At 42.5% G+C, this 18,678-nt stretch overlaps 2 protein-coding genes across 3 annotated transcripts in view; one reads left to right on the forward strand and one right to left on the reverse strand.

Moving 5' to 3' along the window:
* MOB3B (MOB kinase activator 3B) overlaps nt 1-18,404 on the reverse strand; it is a 104,314-nt gene extending 85,910 nt beyond the window's left edge. For both annotated transcript variants that reach the window (XM_075078474.1, XM_075078473.1), the window contains exon 1: nt 18,312-18,404. The gene's annotated coding sequence lies outside the window, so the exon portion shown is untranslated. The remainder of the gene's footprint in view (nt 1-18,311) is intronic.
* Nucleotides 10,375-14,231, forward strand: LOC142050492 (interferon omega-1-like). The gene is made up of 2 exons (XM_075079154.1): nt 10,375-10,763; nt 14,177-14,231. The coding sequence occupies exons 1-2, from the start codon at nt 10,375-10,377 to the stop codon at nt 14,229-14,231; spliced, it is 444 nt and encodes a 147-aa protein (XP_074935255.1).
* Nucleotides 18,405-18,678: the final 274 nt, after the last annotated feature.

Here is an 18,678-nt window from a genome sequence, read left to right on the forward strand (position 1 = left end):
CCAAAGGTCTATGTCAGTATCCCATCCCAACTCTTTACAGAGATGCAAAGTCTGAATCCTTCAGCCCAGATTGTGTCCAGAAAAAAGAATGTCAGTGCTAAGTGCTCAGTGCTGGGAGTTTCCCTTCCTTCTTACCCCATGCTGGGTGCACCATATAGTTATTATAATTATTAGTTGCTTGGTAGGTAACAGCAGTTGTCGACACCCTTCCGGTGGAGTTTAAATTAAGCTGCTGCATAAACTACAAAAAAAAAAACAAACCCAAAACCAAACCAAAACAAAAGAAACAAACCACTCACCAAGTTAACAAATGGACTCTCTTTGCAGGTGAAATAACATCTCTACAAAGTAAAGGTGGCCCAAAACAAGGAGATGAGGTGGGTAGAAAAAGCCATAAGGCCAGAACAGCGCTTTTCCTACACTTATCAAAATACTCTTTAATTTTTTTTTAAAAAAAGGAAACAACGCAAGGAAAACCTTATCCTTTTAGTACCATAGAAATTTGACGCAGGTTACCCAGAAGTTACTTCTCTTCATCACCTTGCCAAGACACATGAGTTTGTAGACAGCAAATGTGTTGTTAGTAACCAGAATCATGCAAGTACTTGTTTTCCTTTGACATGGAGTGTGGAGGGCCCTTTTGACATGGTGAGGATTTTTTTAACAGCATTCCCAAACTGGTCAATCTAGCACACAGCTGTCCTAGTTGCCTGGGACCTAAATACTGGTAAAAAATAAAGGCATCTTTCTATCAGTCACAGCAGAGGAAGAAATAAATAAAGGAGAAGAGAGGTAGCCACCAATACTGCTCTCTCCTTTCATCTCTCTCAGACAACATATTTACTGAGCTGTCGTCTTGCCTATCATTACTAACAGAATACCACTGCCTAAGCGGGAACTGTCTTTTACAAATTCGTCCTATTCAGTTTTGCTCCTAAGAGTTACCAAAGACAACTTTGGACTGTGGGGGAATTCCAGACCCACACGAATGCTACCCTACCAAATGACCTGTCTGCAGTACAAACCAGAACCCTGCTGTTTACGCCAGGGTCAATTCAGTCTAAAGAAAGAACATACTCCATTCTTCTTATAAAACCACTTCAGTAGTCTTGAACAGTACTACACAGGTTAAACTGAAACCTGTCCTGAACTCAGACAGGTATTAAACAGGTTAAAACTTCCATTTCATAAAATAATTACATGCAATTTAACTTCTTCAAATGTCCAATATGTGAACAGAATGACAGGTGTGATACTTACTGCATGGTAGCAGACAAGAATTTTATTTCAAATAGAGGCTTTCAGACCCAGAAATGCCCGTTTTAGTTAAAAAATGCACGACGACCAGAATCATTTCTACATTTTAAGCAAGGACATAACAAGCAAGGAGTGTAGTGTGCACTCCTCCTGCTCTTCTCTACCAGAAAGCCTGTCTGTAACTTTCTCAGCTGTATCTACTGAATGAAAGTCACTCTCTTCCCTCATCCTTAGACTATCATGTTATAAACAATGATGGCACTGCTGCAAGAGTTTTTCTTACAGAACATTTCCAGTTTTAACTTGATGTAACACCACAGGTAATCAAAACTGACACACCTGCCAAAACAGTGGTGCATCTCAGGGGTTTGCCTTGTAACACCTTGGGGTTTGGGACCTGCAAGAGAAATTTCAGTTGCTTCACGCTTTCAAAATACAGGTGTTGCTGTGCTGGTTTTGGCTGGGATATAGTTAATTTTCTTCACAGCAGCCAGTATGGGGCTATGCTTCGGATTTGTGCTGAAAACAGTGTTGATAACACAGGGATGTTTTAGTTTGTGCCGAGCAGTGCTTACACAGAGCCAGGGCCTTTTCTGCTCCTCACCCCACCCCACCAGCAAGTGGGCTGGGGGTGCACAAGGAGCTGGGAGGGGACACGGCTGGGACAGCTGACCCCAACTGACCACAGGGATATCCCACACCATATGATGTCATGCTCAGCATAGAAATCTGGGGGAATGTGCTGGTTTTGGCTGGGATAGTGTTAATTTTCTTCCTAGTAGCTGGTATAGTGTGTTTTGGATTTGGTATCAGAATAGTGCTGAAGGCACATTGAGGTTTTAGTTGTTGTTAAGTAGTGGCTAAATGTTGTTAAGCAGTGCTTACACTAGTTAGGGCTTTTCATGCTCTGCCAGGGGCACAAGAAGCCGGGATGGGAGGGGGCACAGCCAAGTCAGCTGATCCAAACTGGCCAATGGGATATCCCACACCACATGACGTCATGCTCAGTATATAAAGCTGGGGGAAGGAGGAAGGGGGGACATTCGGAGTAATGGTGTTTGTCTTCCCAAGTAACCATTACGTGTGATGGAGCCCTGCTCTCCTGGGGATGGCTGAGCACCTGCCTGCCCATGGGAAGTAGTGAATGAATTCCTTGGTTTGCTTTGCTTGCATGAGCAGCTTTTGCTTTACCTATTAAACTGTCTTTATCTCAAACCACAAGTTTTACCTTTTTCCCATTCTGCCCCCCATCCCACCGGGGTGGTGGGAGTGACCGAGCAGCTCGATGGTACTTAGTTGTCAACTGGGGTTAAACCATCACAGTTGTACAGCATACAAATATGCTGCATAAACAGAAGCCCAAGGATGTAGTCGTAATGAAAAACTTTCAGCCCCTTCACTATGTTGTTACATGGTAGGTGCGTGTTTTACATCTGACAAAATAAAATAATGTTATTGGTTTGAATTCCTCTCTCTCCTCATTAGTGCTAAGATTCTGCTATAAATCCCTACAAAAGCAATAGTGGCATTTAGGAAAGAAGCTTTAGTAAAATTTGCAGCTCACATAGTCTCCAAGTCAGGTTATTTTTCAGTCAACAGAAGTACTGGACTAAAAGGGAACTCATTCACTGAGACAAGTTTTAGTTTTTCCAGAAAATCATCGGTCTCTCCAGAAACTTGTTAACATCAGTGTTAGAAATAGGTGTGGATTTGGGGCCCACAGCTGCTTTCTGCTTGCAACATTCAACATTCACTCCAACCACAGTGCTGATACGCATCCATATAGTTTATCCAAATTACAGTTCAGAGAAGGTGACTACTAGGCCTCTGGAGCGAGGGCGTAGCTGTTTGGTCAGCGTCAATCACTGTGGAACTGGGATGAGTTAGTTTATAGCACTGCAGCCTGTTGTGGCAATTTGCCACAGTACGTCTCTTTGCCTAACATGCAAGTGTCCAGACAGAAACCTGGCAACCTATGCTCTATTCTGTCAAGGGTTTTAAAGCTGTCATTCCAATAGGCTTTGAAATAAGCTTTATGATGAACTGGTTAACAGTTTCGCCACATCAAAAGTTCCTGCGTTCAGATGCTGTGCAAAACACTGATCTGTCATGTGCTAGCCTGCACAGTTGCCTACTGCGCACGCTGAGCAACCTCAAAATTAGTATTGGCCCCAGAAGCCTAGAGCACTTAGTAACTGTTCTGCATTAAAATGCACGTGGCACCAATTCACTAATTCCAGAAGCTATCTCCTCCTATATAGTCCAAACATCATCTTGAGCAAAAACTGAGAAAAGGCTTAAGAAACCCTCCTAGCTCTCTGACAGACAGACTTCTGCAAAATCCTAAGTAGTAAAACATATAGTACCAATGGTTCTTCACTATTTTTTCATTTAGAATATTCATCCACTACTCACAGTCTACATGGCAAATGAATTAAATGTGACTGGATTCATTGGGGGTCTTCAAGCAGGAAGTCTGAACTATTTCTGAGGTACTGTGAAGTGTGAGAGTGGATGGCACCCCAAAGACTCCGATGCACATGGCACACTGGGAACAGAAACAATCGTATTTTCATGGAGCAACATGAACTGCTCCCAACTTGCAATCTGCCCTGCTGCAGGAACCTACGTGATCACGCATTCCTGTCAAGGCTTATGATGGCCTTCAACAACAACTTTGTTACTTGCTAATCCATCAACCAGACAGCGAAGTATCTCTGTGACCATTTACATTTGGCCAAGATCATTAGCAACGCAGGCTGTTAGAACTGCTGGTAATGACCATTTTCACAATATGACCATCTGCCCAGGGGAAACAAACCTAATCTGAAACACTAACATTTACCTGGGGGGAATAAACAAGCAGAAGCTGCCTTGTTTATTACACCTGTTGAGAAACCAAGTCCATGTCAATACTCTCCATCTTCACCTTATTTCACATGTGTTCACAGAAAGTCCACTGCAACGACACATGATAATGATTAATTCCAAAGACATAATATCTATGTGTGTTATTGACTTTAAAGAACTTAAGGGAAAATATGCAATTATATCTCTATTACACTTATCAACTGATTTCCTAGGAACAAGATGCTACACAGTCCTCCTGTCCTGCTTCCCAAATAACTTTCTGAACCATCAACCAGCTTCAATGCCATTTGAGAGAGTAGTTCAAACCTCAAAATAAATACCATACTCCAGAACTCATAAAAATTAGCAGCTGGACAGGAATGAAAACAACTACTGACCTCACTAAGGAAAATCCTAATCACTCAGGACATGGGGAGTTGAAAATTAGTTACAGTGCGTCCTCTGTCTTACCTTCTGAAACCTCTGACAGAACATCAGGAGGAGGAGTTGGAGAATCGAGGGAAAGGAGGTCAGAAACCAGGCTTCATTAGCTCATGAAATAAAATTTTAAAAATTATAAATACACCTGGCACATATAAGTCTTCATCTCACCATGTCTGGGCCATTCTGCATCACTGCTCAGTTAGCAGTCTTCCTACAGTCGTGCCACATTGCTCAAGACATTTCTTACAAGCAAACTACCATGCTGAAATAAAAAGGATCTGTCAGCAACACAAAGAAGTTTTCATTACATCGGAGCAATAGTTGCCCTCCACCCAACGTAAGTGACCAGAAATACTCTGTTATTTGTTATTATGAGGATGATACAGGATAGCCCACAGAATAACTGTATGCACATACTGTACAGTGGATAATATTAATGCACATTTGTAGCCTCTAACACTCATGCAGGCTAACACACAAAGACCAATTTGTATCTGGCATCAAGTCTGTAAGAGAGAGGTCTGTAGCACACATACAATAGACAGAAATCTCAGGTTAAATTGGTAAGGTTCTTAGCTTTTTATTAATTTGGTTTTAAATGGTTTTGCTCTGTTCTACATTCTGCAGCCAGTCTCAGGACCAAGTACTAGAAATCAGGAGCTGAGATGCTTTGCAATATAGCTAATGCTTCTCTCCACCGCAGAATGGGACTTACGGATGTCACGATGAGACAAGATCACTTGACTACTTTAGATTGCCTTCTACACAGCACAGACTCCTAAACTCAGAATACCAGGCTTCCAAGCTGTTAGTGTCATGTCTCCTTTTAGAAAGGTCTGAAGGCAAAGAGACATGATTCAAAGTGTAAGCACCACTCTAAAGAAAATAGCCTTTTTCCCTCAGAAGCTTTACCATAGGAAATCAGCAAGATCAGCTCGTCCAAGCCTAAACATATCATCTCAAGTGATCTGAAGACTGCCTGCTGATAAAAAGCAGGTCATGCTCCCATGCTAATAGCCATGTTCTTCTGGTTGTCCCTATGTGCCAGCACCAGCTCTACTCATTAGCCAGTTCAAGATAGAAAAGCAGGAAAAAGGTTGTCCTTCCCCCTGCTGCCTCTCTCAGAGAAACGAAAGGGGATTGGATTTTCAGTGTGACTAGTTTCCCAAGCTGAAACAGTCCTAAGGCCAAATAAGAGAGAAACAGGACCAACTCTCTGAGCGGGAGCTAACTATTAGATCAGTTTGGTTGTGTGTGCTAAAACTTCATCCTAAGCTTGACCTCATCTGTGCCCTATTAGAGGCTTGGTCCCACAAGTAATATGACTGACAAAGATCTCTAAAAATACACACAACATGAAACATTTCCTCTGCAGTTGGGGGTAAATAAATTGGCTGGGTGGAGCTTTGCCTATCATGCTTATTGGATTCTGTGATTCGGGCCTAGGGGTTTTTCACATCTGAGAGAAGAAATACAGTGATGTTTATGCTCTTCCCGGAAAGAAAGAAACACTGCTCAGCAGGAAAACCAAGTGAGTCTCTCTCCTGGAATCTAGTGTGGCATTTTGGTTTCTTATTTTACCGCACAACTTTAACAAGACCAGCACTGAGTAGTACAAGTGAGAAAGCATTAGGAATCCTGTATCTCCTATCACTGTGGAGATGCTTTCATTACTACTATTTTATTGGCTGCCAAGATGACCCTTTCACAGACGGATGAACAATAATGTTAGTCTAACCCTTTATTACAATTGATTGCAAGCAGATGGGAATGCTAGAGTCACAAAAATGTAACACAGAGTCTGACACTGCAGCCAGATGGAAATTCCCATGGAAAGCCAAGCAGCCTTTGTAGGGTATTCCATCTCTGTTTTTCCAGTAGACTATGACGTCTACATTTTCCCCATGGCAGATATTCCAATAAAGATCAATATTTTCTTCTTATCTGTGCAAGTGTTCCTTTACTTATACAGCCCTCAATAACATCAACAAGGTGAGATGGGTACTTTATAAGCGCTTAGATGAGACCGTGGGTTCCTACTGGAATTGCTTGTCCCTGGTTGAGAGAAAACGACCATTATTTGTTAGGATGGGCAGAATCCAGCGGCCCAACAGAGGTGAAGCTGCCACAGCCCCATGCTCTGAGGTGCAACCAGTAGTAAGGTTAAGCGTGCATTCCACACGCAAACACATGTACAACACATATATATACACATGACCAGATCAACACAGGCAGATGGTTTGTGCTACAAGGTAGAATGTGTGTATCTCTCCTTCCTCTCTGTGTTCTCAGGGAAGGAGAGTTTTCTTTCAGAAGATGGTAAACTTCATGTGGGTAAAACAGATGTCCTCAAAGTAGGGGAGTTACACACAGCATTTTGTAGAGACAATGAGCTTCCCTGGGAAGCACCCATCCTTACTTGTCCCTAGATAAGCACCACAAAGTCAACAGGTATCTGATCCCTAAACATGGCCAAAAGGTTCTTCCACAATGAATGTATTCTCTCCTTCACCACCTACAATCAGCTCATCTAGAAGTGACTGTGAATGGGTTTTCCCTTGTTGCCTTTTTTTTTTTTTGAGAAAATAAAATTTCTTCAGTTTCTCCTATAACAGCTAAAAGACTCTTAACTATTGCTTTATATCCCCTTGAAACTTTAGTATTTAATCACAACATCCAAATAGCTCATGAATCACTCATGAAATCACAATAGAAGGATAACAAGGGATGGCTGGGGATGCAATTCTGCTCTCCAGTGTGTAAACAGAGTAAAAGCATTTTAACAGTGATTCAGATGCAGCTTTGCAATGCAACACTAAGCTGTTCTGCGTTTTGTTTTAGCAGATGAAAGGACTGGTCGTCACCTGATTTAAATCCATGTTGTTCCATTTAATGCAACAGAGCTATACATCTGTACACCAAATTTAAATTTTGTTCTGAGATTTTTACTGCAAAGAGTGAGCCAAATTGAAGGTGAGATGAATTAGCATTAATTCTGAACTGAACTGTCAAAACCACAGCCAGACATTAAAACCATGTCCCCAGTGGTAAAGCTTTTGATCAGACTCTGACCTCTCTGGCGTTACAGTATAGACGTTCTTAATGCGATTACTCTAGCTGTAACCTAGACATGGATCTGACATGATTTATTTTCATGTGATGTCTTGAATGAACCCATTTCAGCTCAGTATACATAACTAATCTCTCAAACTGATCTCTCACCGTACAATTTCAGCCATGTATCAAGATCTGATTCAGCCTGCTACTTATTTCTGTTCTGCTCAGTCAAGTCTATTAAAGCCAGAATTTTCTGATGCTATAACATCCTCAGTAAAAAAAGAAAATCTCTACTGCCTTTTTTAACATTAACTTTGTGTCAACGTTAAAAAAAAAAATATCAGAGGAACATATTTGCTGCTGCTTTAGACTGTGTATAGTGACTAGTAAATGTGCCCTGTGTCCTGGGATCTTTTGTAATAGATCTAATTTCAGAAAAACTCATCCTTATCCCTTTAGTACAAGCTTGAGTTACACTAAATTTCAGTTAGATATTCTGATCTTCCTAACACTACATGTTAATACTACATGCTAATTACAGTTTAGCTCAAATCATTTCAATATGTGCACAGGACTTAAAAAAAATTAAAAAATATATAATAAATGCAACACCTCCAATTCAGTTTAGATCCCTACACACTAGAAGTCATACATACCTTAGATGTGTTTAAGGAATACAGACAGATACAGCAAATAAAAAGCAAGGATAATGTAATAATCCTGTCTTTTAAAAAAAATTAAGAACTGAAAGAGAAAGTAATTTAATGCCTCACCAAAAGACAAATCTATGCATCAAATCTACCACAGCCTTCTTGATTCTCTGTCCAGTCTTTCAAACACAAAACCATCCTCCCCACAGTTTCATTCACAAACTGAAGACCTCTGGGCATAGATAATTTATAGCAACACCACAATATTACTACAGCATTAGCATCAGCAGTAGCAAACCAAGAATAACAACCACAGGAGCATTTATGTATCAGTAGGGTCCTGCTCTACATCTGCTGAAGTCATCCTGTGCCTTGCTAAAGAAACTGCTTATCCATACCAGTCTTTCAGTCTGTCACATTATAGTAGGTTGTCCCAAGCATCAACAGGATTTTTAACAAAATACTTTCTAATCTTAAGAGCATCCAGGAATTACTTTGGTGCTTACATCAAACATTCCTAAGCTTCAACTTTTTTCCCTATTCTTTTCCAAATATCCCTGTAATTATGCAGGGCATGTCCCCTGGCTTTCTAAACTCTCTACACTTCATTGACCAAATCACTTTGGTTCACGTATAAATTTAGCAATCCTTACAGATTCCTACAAGAAGAGAAGCAAATCTGCCTGCTAATGCCTTGTAACTTTTGCTTATCTTAATACTCAGCCCAGTCTTCCTTTTCAATCACCAGTGAGTTCTCACTGTCATTAGAGTGACGAGTTGAAAGGGCTAGTACTGCACTAGAAGCACCCACCAGACCCTGGAAACATGGCACTTTGCTAGTGCATATTCATGAACCAACCAAGCACTTTCATTTCAAGCCATAGTGCTTGCACTAATTTCAGAAATGCAATTTCTCAATTAATTTCTGAAATTGCATTACTGTCTCAGAACTGTCATCACAGAAGGCTGAGCCTGTTTTGGGCACTTAAAATTAACATGCTGGTGGCTACCTGCAGTCCTACTACAAGCTGGCCCAAAGACTTGGTATTGAATTACAGTGGCCAGTCACTGGGAGACATTCCAGCATTACACTGGCTGGGGTGGTCCTGAAGTTAGGACATTTTGCTACCAACACAGGTAAATTCAGTCTCTTTGAGGGCTTGTCTTCACAGAAGCAGGCTCCAGAATAGAAGTTTTCTTACTCTGAAATGTGAGGAATTCCTCTTCTTTACAAAAAAGCATGCCTTCCTTTAGGGCTCTAAAAACCTAGGCTGATTCATCAAGTGATTAAGTAGAGGAAAGCTTATCTTAGCAGCCAATTATCCAAGATTTTGGAGAAAAAGGCATCTGTCTTAAGAGTTGTATATACTTCTCTTCTGCCAACATAGTAACATATGCTCCTAGTGAGTCAACGTTTGTGTCAATAACTGGGTTATTTTGCTAATAAAATTTAGCCCACTCCCCAAACAAAATAATTTTTTCTACCAAAAAAGACATTTATTTTTAAATCAATAAAATTACATTTTGCTTAGAGTGCATATCTGCATATCTGTTAGCTGGTGATATGATTATTTTTCAGTCTTTGCCAACTTAAGCATAAAAGTAAAATTTCTCAGCATAAAGCAAGACTGCCTGTTCCAGTAAGAATATGAGAAGATGAAATGCCTTTTCCAGATTGTAACCTGCTCGTCTGTCCATGTCCTCTGACTGATCACATTGACTCACTCTTTTTTCCATTAAATACAGTCAAAGCAGAAATGAGCAAACCTTTGCAACTATTTGAAACTGAAATCAACAATAAAGCTTGGCAGTATCACAGCTGATAAAAATGCAACTCCTAACAAATGAGTAATACGCAGCATGTCATACAGAGGAAATAAATTCAGAGACATGGAAGAGAAGCATGTGAAGACAGGCAAGACAACCATAAACTGCAAGCTTACGTATCTGCAAAAAGGAAAATAGTGCTGACTACTTCATTAGCATGACCACCTTGCTTCAGAGAAGTTTGCTGCAAGTTTGCATGACACTAGCATTGTACATCAAAATCTCGCACCCAGTTTGCCTTTTCCAAGGAATCAGAGTAAACTATCACAACATGAACTTTCTGTGCAATATGGCCGGCTATTTTTCTCAGCAATGCCTCAGTGAAATAACTGATTTCAGATTCCCCATGGAGATTATCAAGGTCACACAGAAGAATGTCAGGATAATCATCTATGAGTTCCTCCAACAGATCTTCCAACTATTTAGCAAAAATCTTCCTGCTGGTGCTTGCAATACAAGGAAGATTGAGAAACTCCAAAGTATAATTTATTGGCAAATTGAAGAATTAGAGATATGCTTGTCAGAAGAGCTACCAAAAGCAAGAAACAGCTTTCAAGCATGGAGCCTAAAAAGCACTACATTCAGCATGAAGAAGTACTTCCAAAGAATCACCAACTTCCTAAAAGACAAGCAATACAGCCACTGTTCCTGGGAAGTGGTCCAAACAGAATTGAGAACATGCGTTGCAATTTTCGACAGCCTTATGAAAAAACAGAGGTCATAAAGAGGTAACATCTTCTATTTTTTGGTTCTTTGTAAGAATATGTCCTGGTTTCAGCTGGGATAGTTGATTTTCCTCCTAGTAGCTGGAATAGTGCTGTGTTTTGGATTTAGTATGGGAATAATGTTGACAACACACTGATGTTTTAGTTGTTGCTGAGTAGTGCTTACAATATTCAAGGACTTTTTCAGCCTCCCATGCTCTGCCAGGAGCACAAGAAGCCGGGAGGGGAGGGGGCACAGCCAGGACAGCTGATCCAAACTGACCAAAGGGGTATTCCGTATCATATGACACCATGCTAGGATATTATCTGGGGGGAGTTGGCCAGGGCTGGGCATCAGTCAGCAGGTAGTGCACAGTTACATCACTTGTTTTTCCTGGGTTTTGTTCCTGTCTCTCTTTTTTGTTCTTTTCCTTTTCGCTACAATTTGCTATTATTTTTATTTAATTTTATTTCTATTTTTAAACTGTTCTTATCTCAGCCCATCAGAGTTTTCTTACTTTTGCCCTTCCAGTTGTTTCCCACATCCCACCAGAGGTGGGAAGGAGGGTAAGCAAGCACCTGTGTGGTGCTTGGTTGCTAGCTAGGGTTAAACCACAACTGAATCCAGTAATTTTCCCCTTTTTGTTAGGTTTTAAATTTTATTTTAATAATTTTCAAATTGATAATTGGGGACATTCAGTGCTCTATGTTAAACATGTAGAGTACTCAAGTGAAGTGGCACTTAGTATCTCTGCTTCTTCAGAAGACAAGCCTTCTAAAAAACAAGAGGATATTGCTCTGTATTCTCTCTTTGCAATATAAAAAAGTTCTGTGGTCTTCCCACAGAATATGCCAATTGTTTTATGACCCAAAACCCCTGCGTTTGGATACTGCATAGATGTTACTTTTGCATTACTTCACTATGCAGAAAAAAGATCAAGATGCAGACATACACAAGGAAGACAGACCTTCCTGGAGTCTTGTATGCTACAAAGATCTTAATTTAGACAAAAGATGAGAATAGAATGACTTGGGCCTCTTTAAACTCAAAAATAATGATGGGCAGACCTTCTGAGCTAGAAAATCCCCAGCTTTGATCTTATTTTGCAAGTAGACTCATCTCTGTTTCCTACAGAGATAAAACCCCCATCTTTCTTTACAGCATATCCAATAACTACAGCATGAATTTTTAGGGTATGTTGGTTCACAACGCTATATAAAGTATGTATCTATTCTACCTGTTTTGAGTTCATAAGCAGACAAGATTAATCTGAAAATATTTACTATATGGACACACACATAAGTTTCTTCCACTCCTCTCCCACCCTTCTTTCCCTTACACAGGCAGAGCCAAGCAGTGTTTCAAGTCATCATCATCATCATCAGTTTAACTGCTACTCAAGAGACCTTGAATACCCTGGGTCTCAGAACCATTCCCTATATATTAGAAGACTGGATGAGTTCTGACATTGGTTTTTTTTTTCCCACCTCAGATTTCTAAGCATATCTGATTCCTAAAATATGTTCATCATAAATGGAATGTGTTGAATTGGAATGTTAGAGGAAAAGAGTTAAAATACTTCTGTGACTATGTGGGACTGGGGAAGAAAAGAGAATATTCTGAAGACAAAACTGTCAATGTGATGTTACTACTACTGAGGACAGAATCTCAACATTTTGCCTGAGAAGTTTTGAGGGCTGGACAGCAACTTCAGTCTCATGCCTTCCCTTTATTTAAATGGAATATATAAATCAAAATCCCTTTCTTTTTGGGTGGGTTTGTTGGTTTTTTTTGGGGGGTGGGGCAGGGGCAGGCAGGGGCAGAAAAACTAATTCTGGATGTAGCTATCTTAATGGAACGGTATTATTATTCCTGATCCCAGGAGTGCAACAACAGGATACTTAAAACTGCCTAATATTAGGCATGTAGGTCAGACATTGAGCTAAGGAGATGAGGCCCACGCACTTCACTCTCATGTGCTCCTATTTTGCAGAAACAGGGGGAAGAGAGAATGGGTTTCAGACTCCTAAATGTATGTCTACTTTTGATCACCAGTGTAAGAGCTCAGTTCCTTAACTAGTTGCATATGGGAGGATATGCATAGGGAGGATAAGATCGATTTGGCACATAGCTAACGTTAAATCTTCAACAACCTCATTAATCAATCTATGTAATCTCCATTTTGTTAAACACTTTGCAACTACGTTGACACCATAGTGGTGTTTGACCGCAGCAAAAGATGTTCAAGCACATTTAATTCTGATTTTTACTTAATACGCTGCTTTTAATATATGGCTACTGCGGAGAATTAATATAACCAAATTTTGGATGCCCAACTCAAGGAAGCTGCTGAACTGAAGCCTGATGTCAAGTTGTACGTACATACCTATATGTATGCTGGACATCTCTTTGCTCAAATCTGCACTTGGATTTCAGTCTCTGAAAAGCCAAGAGCACACACAGACTTCAGGAGATATGACTGGACACCACCTTACATATCCTACCAGATTCCATCAAATTCTTCATGGGATCACAACACATTTTGGCTAGGTAAGGACAGCACCATGAGCAAAAGCCCATCCCTGGAAAGTGTGGAAACATTCGCTTCCTTCATCTGCTCTTCTGGGGAGGTACCTTCATGAATCTGAAGATATGCCTATTAACTCATGCATGCTTTGTTGTCAATTATGACTCACATGTCAAGATGTGGGGGTTTGCTGTGTGCTGGTTTTTTTTTTTTTGGAAAGGGGGAAATAGAGAGGTTGTAAAGCCATACGCTCATTAGGGGATAATTTGGGGTATCCAGGGAAGCTTAACTGACTGGCATTTCTAGGGAACAAGTGTTTAAGAACTGCCTGTGATAGCTTCCTGAAAAAACAAACACACACATACACCTAAAACCAACCAAAAAAACACCAAAACCAAAACCAACTTTGCTTTTACAAGTTAAAGTTAATTATATCTTATAGAAGAAAAAAGAAATTATTGTAGACAATACTATTTTCGCATTTCCCATCTGGAATTCAGTGTTAACCCTCAATGAGGATACATATGCAGCTTTCCATTCCTATGGAAGGAGTTGCATTGTCTGAGATTGATTGTGGTCTTCTACTATTTGAAGTCAAATAACTTTAAATCTTGACCTTTCCCTTACAGGAGCATTTAGAAATGAAGTACTGTACTTTTCTATGAAAACTTCCAGACAACTGCTGTTACACCTAACTTTACAATTTAGATTTGTGTAACTTTTATAATTTTTTATGACTACTGTAACTGGAGACCCAAAGAAACAAAAACGTGTATTTGCTCAAATTTTTTAGATTGTTGTCTTTGATACCACTGTGGATACATACCGCTTCAATGTCTATCTTATCAAGCACTCTTACTACCATGTCAGTGGGTACTTCCATACAAGAACAACAGAAAAAAAAAAGATGCTAAAATGAGAAAGTAAAAATGCTTTTCTAAGATTCTTAGAATTAGTACAGAGATTCAAAGTCACTTCAGATTTTTTTTTAAGGAAAAATGTTACTATGTTTCAAGATCCTCTAACTGGAGAGCTTGACTGTTTTCCTGGGTAGAAGAAGGAAAAGCAGAAGTCCGTATTTTTCAGGGAAACCATCTGAAAGGCTCACTGCTAGTATTTGTACCACGTTGCACTGGTCAATGAAAGGCTGGATCACTTTGAAATACAGACAGTTGTGAGATGGAAGAAACAAATTGCAGCTCTCCCAAGATTTAGAGCTGGAGTAAGGAATGCATGACCAAGGGGTGAGAAATAAAATGGAACTTCATTTCTTACAGCCCTCAACCACACTTCTTTTGTTTCAGCACACAGAGTCAAGGGCTGGTGTCAAGCCTCCCCAGGCTGTTTTAAATGCCTGTTCAGCACTCTCCTCAGTCCCTGATTTAGAGACTGCGCTCATCTACTAGCATTTGTTTTGAAGCTTCAGAGCTGCATAATTATGATAGATGTATTTTCATTTTTTATACCCCCAAATGGTAATAAGTGTAAAGTTACAAACTTAGTACTCACTACAGTGGGGAGACTTGTTTTTAAGACAGGAGAGGTCCTCTATTACCAAGTACCTGGATATACTGCATGTTACTAGCCACAGAATTTACTACAGTCTTTCTGGATTAAAAACCTGCATCTTTTGATAGATGAGGGTATGTTCAATCTTCACAGAAAAATAGAAAATCCTTTTTTTCTGACTGTAGTGGTGCGGTAAGGAGACAGCATCAACAGCAAAAGCAGCAGGTATTTTAAATTAAACAGATTTCTTAGATCAAAAAGATCTTGGAAAGTCTTGACTGAAGAGCTCCCTGCTCTTAAAAGGTGTGTTCCCATGAAGCTGTTTGATTAGCCTTTTTTATCTTTTTGGGGTAAATCAAACTAAAGTTATGGTTCGCAAAACAGGATGACCCAATTTTACCCCAACTTCCTCCCTTCCCCACTTTTCAATCCCACATTTTTGTCCTGCTCTAACACTTCTTGAACTTTTTCCTGATCTTGCCAGACCAACAGGAAATTATCCACAGAAAACGAACAAACAAAATCCATACTTTTGTTCCAACATAAAGATTTAAAGTAAAGCAGGGAAGAACGCCCACTGCATGTGAGAAGCAGCACAAAAGAGAAAGGGGAGTGTAGCAACAAGACTGCACAACACCCACAGGAGAACAGAGAGCAAAACCTCTTCTGTTGTTATCTGGTCCAAACTCCTTTAAGAGCCTCTCAGTTACTCTGTGTATGGATGACTATTACATCTTCAGCCATACCTGCAGTTCATTTGTAAGCCTTTTCCTTTAATATACTAATGTGATAATTACCCATTACCAAAGAAATTTACTGCAGTAGTAAGCTGGCAATTTCTCTGGAAGTAAATGTAATTGTACAGTAGTTAGCATTAAAATTCCAGTTATATCTTACTCACTTCAGCTTTCTTTCTCCATCTTACCTGCATAGGCCGAAGTCTCTGGCTCGGAAAAGGCTCACAAGACTTATATATGTTAAAGGTATTATGGAAGCATCTAATGCTGAGATAATATTCTAAAACAGAAAAATGAAAATAATATTGTGTTTTGTCTGTAAGCCCTTCTGCCTGAGATCTCAGTTTACCTGACCCGTGATAAAGACTGAACATTAAACAAAGAACAGTACCAAGCTTTTCCTGCAACATTTTCAAACAACTGCTATTCCAAATGACTCTGTGATCATGTTCCCAGGGAACTTGGCCCTGTCTACTTCTCTTTAGTTTCTGTACCAGAACACGAATACCTTCCTCAGGGATCTCAAATGATGCTGAATACTTTGCTGGCAGTTGATAAAGAAATGTTTATCGCGAGAGAAATAATAACAGAAGAGCTGAAGTGATTTGGTCCTGTCCCAAGATTCACATCACTCACTAATGTGCTCTAAGCAGCACCAGCTACTAGACCAACACTGTGGCAAACACCATTAAATCATCATTCCAAGCTGCTTGATGCCAAACAACATCACGCTGTTCTGCATCCATCTCCTTTCGCTCTTTAGCACTTTCTGGAACTCAGTATTGCTTGACTGTATCCTGTCTCCCTTGCATTCCTCCTCTTTCTACCCTATCCCCTCTCTGAGAAGTGCATACTCTGTTACAAAAGAACAGTTTCTCCTTTTTTTGTTGTTGTTGTTGTGCCATGAATGCTCTCTTCTCTACCCCACAGGGTGGAGAAGCAAAACTATCACAAATGTTGGTCCACTCAGAAGAGTCTGCAAATCTTGGAATAACATGCTTTGCTGTGGTGGAAGCGGGGGAACATGCTCTCTGTCCACCTGCTGCAGAGCACCCTGCCCATAAATTCTCCACTCTGAGAAGAATGCCCAGAAGATTTTCTCATCAGTACCCCTCATTATACACAAATTACAGCTGTGTGTAAAAACACAATTAAAGGGCTTGGAGAATAGAAGCAGTCCTGCCGTCTATATAAGAAATCACTACAACCTAAGCAGGGGCGGGAAGGATCCTCAACCACCCTTTATCTGTCTGATAATCATACAGGTAACCTGTTCTTGCTCTAACTTGGTTTAGGACACACCCCTGCCTCAATGAGAACATTTTGTTTACGAGAGCTGCCCACAGCCAGCCCCAGAACAGGTTGATCTGACCATCAAATGGGAGCAAGAAGGCCTCTACACCTTCAAATGCCAGCTGGCAGTAGTCTTGCCAAAAGAAACACAGATGAACTGCAGGGTCAATCAGCTGCAAGCAGGGCTCTCCTGGAGCCCCGGCCAACCAGGACCCCGCTGTGCTTGCATTGCGGCTGTTCTCTTTCAAGCCAACAGTGGGAACCTCTAGGGTTTGCTGGTCCTTGCACCAGCAATTACTCATTTCGCCATAACAAGCCCTGGGTCAGCTTCTGAGAGATCAGCTGTCAGGTTGTCACATCGTGATACTGCAAGGACTTGCAGAGATTTCAAATCCTGTGTTCCACTAGCGAACAAGGAGTTTAACACAAACCATTTTTCACTGAGCAACCTCACAAACTGAAAGCAAAATCCAGTACCTGAGCCTGTCTCTCCACAACTAAAAGACCTGGCAGATCAGCTGCGTGGCAGGTTTGTTGAGACACTAACTTCATCCCCAGCATCAAAAGAACTGAAAGCAAAATTTACGTTTTTAATGGGTTGTGCCTCAGAAGATGCCAGAAGACAAACTCCCAGCCTGTGGTGCTGACGCTCCCATCCCTTTGCGCAACTCGGGCACAACAGGACCAGGAGGCAGGGCTCGGGTCTCACCTCCCCGCGTCAGAGTACGGTGCAGAAACCGTGCAGAAAGGCAGCAGGACGAGTGGGCAGGGAAGGGGACAACATACTGGGTTTAAATAAGTAGAGTGGAGAGGGAAAGACAATCGAAACCCAAGCCTGACGACTACTTGCCTCCTCCTTCCCCTCTCCAACCCGCAGCCTCGCCCGCCCGATGCCAGGCTCGGCGGGAGCAGGAGCCCCCCGCGCCCTGCCCAGGGCTGGCTCGGTCCCGCCGGCTGCCAGGCACCCTCCGTAAGGCAACAGGTCTACGGCGCCAGCAGCAACCTGAGCGAGAGCGAGCAAACCCCCGAGCCCTGGCGGGGAGCACGCAGCGACCTTTGGGAGACCGGGGGTGGGGGGTGGAAGTGGGGAAAAAGAAGAAAAGCCCTTACGGAAATGCACGTTTCCGCGGGCTCCGGGACAGGCGGCGGCTGCCCCTGCACAGCGGCAGTGGCGGGGAGCCCAGCGCCCCTCGCGGGGAGCCTCCCGCCCGGCGCCCACCTGCCGCTTCGAACGGGACGGGGGCAGGTTCCCGGACAGGCGGGCTGGGAGGACCGGGACGGACACACACACACCCCCCCCGCCATTTGAGGCGAGCGGGATGGGGAAGGGGCGAGCGGGCAGAGCGCTGGAAGCGCCTCCCGGTGAGTGACCCGCTCACAGCGGGGAGGTTGGCGGGCGGCGGGACCGACCTCTCCCCTCACAGGGACCGATCCGACCCGCCGCCCCTTCCTTACCTCTGCCTCTCCGGCCGCCGCCCGCCCGGGTGCCTTCCTCGCCGGACGGCCAGGGGGAGGACGCGCCAGCCCGGAGCGGCCACCCCGCGTACCGCCAGCCCCGGGGTCCCGCACGCTCGGCCGAGGCCGCCCCCTGGCGGGCACCGAGAGGCGGCAGAAATGGCGGCGCTGCAGGAGCGCTCCGCTCCCGGTGACCCGCCCTCGGCGGAACGGCCCGCCCGGCCCCGAGCGGGGCGCGCCCCCAGGCCTCCCGGCCCGCGGCTGCCCCCTCCCCTGCGGGCCGCCCCAGGGGCAGGCCCCTTCCCTACGGCTACCGGGACGGGGCCCAATCCTGCACCGTCCTAAGCGGGGCTCAGGGGAAAGCTTA

Source organism: Phalacrocorax aristotelis, chromosome Z, assembly GCF_949628215.1.
Source record: "Phalacrocorax aristotelis chromosome Z, bGulAri2.1, whole genome shotgun sequence".
In the NCBI taxonomy this organism is placed as follows: Eukaryota; Metazoa; Chordata; class Aves; order Suliformes; family Phalacrocoracidae; genus Phalacrocorax; species Phalacrocorax aristotelis.